The following is a 5,970-nucleotide window of genomic DNA, read 5'->3' on the forward strand; positions in this document are numbered from 1 at the left end:
GCATTTATTGAAGACGCACAAAAGCAGAGGCGTAAAATGGATGACGTTTTGACAATTCCAGCAGCATAAAGTATTATGAAAGGAGATGGTCAGTTATTCCGGACTACTAGTCATAGTTATACAGGGTTTAAGGATGTACTCCTCTGAGAAGAAAAAATCATTCCTGTATTAAACCTTTTTTCTTGTAATGCATTTTTGGAAAATGAGTTCATGGCATAGTAGAAAATGTAAAAAGAATTTTATGTTCGTGTGTTTGTTTTTGTGCTGATACCAATTTAACATAATATGTGATTTTAGGTGATGTTTTGGTTTTGGTCATTTGCAGAATAAATTCATACAATATCTTCTAAGTGTGTTATCAGATATGTATAATTGTTTGCAAAATTGATAAAGATAGTATTTTCTGTTACATTATGAAACTAATGTTTCTTAAACTTATTATTTTAACTCAGAAAAACGATTACCCGTAACCCTTATTTTTCAATGATAAAATATTCATTTTTTCCCTTTTTTTGCAGATTTAACGTTCGATATTAAAAGTTTTGCTATGATTGAACTTGTTTTGATATTAAATGGATCAAACGAAAATGTTAAAAAAAACTACAAAATTGGGGAGTTCGTTTGCTTTTTTTGTCCCATTATTATTTGTGTTATTTTTCATCTTTTTCAAGGTCAACAATCGCAAGTCCTTCGGTTTCACTAAATGTAAAAATCATACGTAGAATGTTTCACTTTGTTTCATATTATTGTCATCAAATGAATATTATAAAGTTGTATAGCAGGAAATAAACATGCTTCAATTAAAAATGGCGAAACAATTACGATTTTAGTGACCAATTTAGTATCAAAAACGGTTTAATTTTCACCTTTCGCGAAGCGCATGAAATACAATTTTTCAAAATGACCAGCGAATTGGTCAATACAGAACAAGTTGTTAAAAATCGTAACAATATTACTAGTCGGCTTTGTGTCAGAAGTAGTTGTTTTCCGTAATGATAAAAAAGCGGCAATAAGCGGGCAGAAAACTATACTAATAACTATACAGATGAGAAGAAGAAAAATACATAGACCTGAATGTATTCGTGTTACATTTTTTACATTTGGTGTTTTGAGGTATTCCGACATTTCTATTTCTATTTTCTAATTTAATATGATTGCTAATAAATTACTTTCTTTTGAATATTTTCATTCGTTTGCACAGATTTAAAAGGACATAAAACATACTGTGACGCTTATTATTGTTTCGCTACATGTACCTTTAAAAATACTTTTTTTTATTCAAAAGACAACTGACAGAAAAATGGCGTTAAAATACACTCTGGTTTTCTTACTGAACCTGCTATGGATGAGCCTAAGGAGGATCAAAAAGTCAATTAAAACCTACAAAACAAAGGTTTGAAAGGAATGAAATCCATTAGCTAGACATATTGTTTGCGGCAATTGTGAACTTAATTGTCAGAAAAATAAATACTATTAACTATTTTTGCTTTATACCACAAAAAAGCATTCGTGTTCAAACACAACCATATCATGCCTAGAAGTAAATGTAATCTAAACACCATCAGTAAATGGAAATCTGTAAATAGAAATAACTAGATCTACGCGGGATGTATAATATTACCACTGGGACCTGATTATGTGTTACAGCTATATTTGGACCTATACTAAGGTGTTCAGAGCATTTTCACATGTTTTAGGGGTTGGATCGACTTTCGGTAAAAATGACATCCCGTTTATGTAATCATTGGGGTGTCGTTCCTACCGAAAGTCGATCTAAGTGTAACGATCAGAGTATTACCCGATAACTGGTGACACCCGGCGATCAGAGTGTTACCCGAAAATGGGCGAAAGCGCTAGCGAATTATAGTTATTGTGGTGGTTTTTTTTTACATATTTTACCGTCACATGGACATTTAAAACTATTTATCACTAATAATACATATGTACATAAATGGAAGGAAACTGCTACGAATGTAGTGATTATACAGTAACGACGCGAGTGGCTACCAAAGGATTCCAAGTGGTTGGGCCGCTCCCCTCCACCACCGACCCNATTTGCCTACACTTATTTGTCAGTGGTAATATACCTCTTTTTCCCCCTAATTGGACCCGCCCCTTAGACCCAAAATGGGGCCACAGCTCAAGTTTATACAAAATTGAGTCCTCTTTCCCTAAGGATGATCCAGTTCACATTTAATTTAAATCCCTTCTTTTGTGCAGAATGGGTAAAATGTTCCTCTTTATCCCCCATTGGGTCCGGCCCCTCTGCAAAACAGTTGACTCAACTTTGTCCAAAGATGCATTAGAACAAATTGGGTTACTATCCTTTATTCGGTCAAAAGGAGAAGGTCAAATTAATCTGATTTAGGTAGGAATAAATAAAAATGAATGGATACAAATGAATTTTAACTGCCATTGTACAATACAAGAAAGCTAATGATATTACATGTTAGATCTATATATATTGGAAATTAAAAGTAGTGTCTTGTTATGACAGATAGAATTAAACTATCTTAGGTAGGTATCAATTACAATGTATGGGTATTTTTAAATTAATTTTAAGTGTCATTGTACAATTCCAGAAAACTAATAATATCACATGTAAGATCTTTACTCTTAACAATATTAAATAACTTAACATTTTTAAAGGAAAATTTGCTACCAAGAGATTATACACCCCTATGTGGGAATATGTAGTATCCACAGACAAAGTGTATTAAACATGTACATTGAATCACTGTGCCTACATGTATGTACACATGCAACGAAATCATGGATAAACTTATTTATGAAACTGTCTGTCAGATTTTAAAGCCTAGTTTTGTACAGTGCATATTACGAATCAAAAGCAAAGCAGCTGCAAACTTCCTGCTGTGTATAAAACAGACATGAAAAACCCTAAATTATATTCGAGAAGTATAAAGCCAGAAGTTGGCATCGTTAATCAGCCGCGATATTTGGGATGCGACTGCGCATATATTGGTGATAGGTTTTTGTCTACGGATCGCAACAATTAAACTACGGACTTCTCTTACATTCTACGAGTCCATCATCGGCATGAGAATGATAAAAATATGTATATAAAGCAATAAATGGGTACAAATTGTACATCGGGACAAAGACGAATACAACCAGTATATATGCAGTACGTCTCTAATCGTGATAATTACTTATGATGACGGCGACTAGGATTGCTGAGCTAATGTCTGGATATGTGTGGTACTTCTGCGAAAGTACGATTGTCCCATAGGTCTCATGTAGATGTTTTCATTCTTTAAAATGTTATGCATCCGACACAGTTGGAATTTTGAAAATATCTCATTTGATATTTATTTAATAAATATAATTTATATGAGTTTTAATTATACTGCCCAGATCACATGAATAAATATTAAAAACTGTTAATATGCTTTACGATACAAGAAAACGACTACAGAACGAAGAACGCAGCCCTCGACAAGGACCTTAACACATTAATAATAAATCTACATGATGATAGCGACGATGAAACATATAGCTGTGGGAAGGTTATGGCCGGATTCGGCCATGAAGATAATTCAATAGAACGAAAAAGGATGAAAAAATAAAAAGGTGTATAATATTTCATCACAAGAATAATGTACAAATAAAAGAAACAAAAATAAAAATAACATACAAACAACTACTGAAAAATACAAAACAGTCGAGAAAATGAATTAATGTATTCGATCGAACATAAACCATATCGTCACATAACACGTACCTCGTGCTCAGCAATGACAACCGATTACATGTAGTCATAACGACTGTTTTCGGCTTATAACTCGGTTTTGAGTTCTAGCATACCTGTTATAATTGCCTGTAATTCCTTATCTTATTATTAACTTACCTTTAATCAATATGGAAATCAAAGGTCAACACGTAAGGTCATCATTGTCAGATTATACGCAATCGGACACAAGGAAGGTCCGTTGTCACCTGAAGTCTTTCATGAACTCACCATTACAGCAATGTTAATCTAAAACCAGCTACAAACAATAATGGCATGTCATTGATCTATTTACAAAACCTTAATTCGGTGACGTTGTTTTATTTATAAGTGTTTTAAAAGTTAGGGCTGCAGATTCAAATACATGTTCATAAAACCTTTTATTGATGACAAATGGTTTATTCCACTTACTACCTTCAAATAGTACTTCATTCATGTTCTGGTAATCAGTTGTTGTTGACTTACAGAATTGTTCAGTCTTTATTCTTGTTTTTCGGAAGTATGCAACTTCCTCATAAAAGTCTGGAGGTTGATGCTTTAGAATTTCTTTCATTTTGTGAAGAAAAAAATCATATAGAGCATAATCTAGGTAGGACCTTTCTTTATAAAGTTTTTCCTCTTTTGATCCAAACTGCAATCGAGATTTTGTTTTGCGCTTGTACCCTCTGACATGAGTTTTACAATATAGAATATCTTTGAGATCCCAGTTCAGGAGTCGCCGCATCAGTACAATGGATTCATCAAAATATTCCACCACTAACACTATATTCATCTCTTTATCAAGTTTACGTAAATAACTCTGTATCTTAGTTTGATTCCTGTCCCAAAATAATTCCTCAGGGAATCCAAACTCAATTGCCATCATATTAAACTCGTGTGCCATCTGTTGGAGATCAATGTAGCCTTGGTATTTTATATGATGTTCTGTATGAGATAAATAATCCAACACTGGATTGTTTCCTGGTATATCCAAAACATTTTTTGGATAAAAACAATTAATAAAGGATTGGAACAGGCTGAACGGCTCTCTCACGACTTCTATATACATAGTATCGTTAGGTAGCACTCTACTAAATTCATCTCTATTGTATCTGACGTGCCCACAGGAAATATCATAAGTTTCATTTCTTGGAGGCGGGAAGAAGTAGCGTGATGTCAATGAAGGACCGCCCCCGCCTTTGCCTCTTGGCAGAGCAAACACGAGATTCCTTTCAATGCCGTAGCGTAGAAATATATTAGCAATCGTTGTACTGGCGGCCTTGTGTATCTTAAGGAAGGCTATGTGATTGACAGGATCGCCTTTTTGAATGTATTGTCTTTGATAGGCGTGAAGTTTTCGGTCAGTGTCATTTTCGTTTGATGAGTCTCCATGTTGGTAAGAAAGCACGTCCTGGTTTGATTGCCACACAGAATTGGTTGTCTTGCTAGAGTTGAAGATGTCGTAATCCATTAAACCGTATAAAGCCACCGATACACACAATCCCACAAAACACCACCTGTAAAATAGCAATCTTCTGTGAATATGATTAGGATTCTATTGAGTATAATTCGTTTGTTTAGTTAAGGAATAACCAAGATTTTGTTAAGGGTTGCATCGAAAAGCGGTTTAGGCTAAAAAATGCATTGTGTTATGCTCAAACGTGCACAGTGTTTTTTCGGTATTTACCTTAATACCCATACAATAATCATAGGGTTTCCTTATCATTCAATTCAAAAACACATCCAAGAGTTTGGTGTATAGCTAATGATTATATATCAATTTCTAATCAACTATTTAAACCAAAAAGCATTGCACAGTAATTTCATCGCAGAACAACTTCATTCAATCAGAATTTAGAATNAAAAATATTTTTATTTATGTATAGGCCCGTCCTGTAAATGTCACAATGTATAGCCAAGAGAAGCTGTCGACGTATGATATTATTTTTAAAGGTGAAAATGTTTGTCATTTCATCAGAAAGGGAAAAAATGACTTTTTTTACTCGATAAAGTCACATTTTACGGCCCCTTTACAGAACGGATAGATCTTATCATTTAAGAGTCTTAAAAATGCTTTTGTACGAATTTCTATGATTTTTCTTCAGATTGTTAGAGTTAAAACTGACACCAGCACGGATTCCTAGGTTTTTAACAGAATTTATTCTGCCAGATTTCATCTTGTCTAGAAATGAAATAACTTGAAACAGTGAACAACTTTATATACACATTAATACATGCACATC

General features: G+C 33.7%; 1 protein-coding gene across 1 annotated transcript in view; it reads right to left on the bottom strand.

Annotated features, from left to right (window-relative positions):
- Window positions 1-3,613: 3,613 nt before the first annotated feature.
- The window catches only part of LOC110452680 (galactose-3-O-sulfotransferase 2-like), a 4,872-nt gene continuing 2,515 nt past the window's right edge, over window positions 3,614-5,970 (bottom strand). The window contains exon 2 of the mRNA XM_021501330.1: window positions 3,614-5,244. Within this exon, the coding sequence (XP_021357005.1) occupies window positions 4,050-5,244 (1,195 nt within the window). The 3' untranslated portion in view covers window positions 3,614-4,049. The remainder of the gene's footprint in view (window positions 5,245-5,970) is intronic.

Source organism: Mizuhopecten yessoensis, unplaced genomic scaffold, assembly GCF_002113885.1.
Source record: "Mizuhopecten yessoensis strain PY_sf001 unplaced genomic scaffold, ASM211388v2 scaffold6799, whole genome shotgun sequence".
Lineage (NCBI taxonomy): Eukaryota > Metazoa > Mollusca > Bivalvia > Pectinida > Pectinidae > Mizuhopecten > Mizuhopecten yessoensis.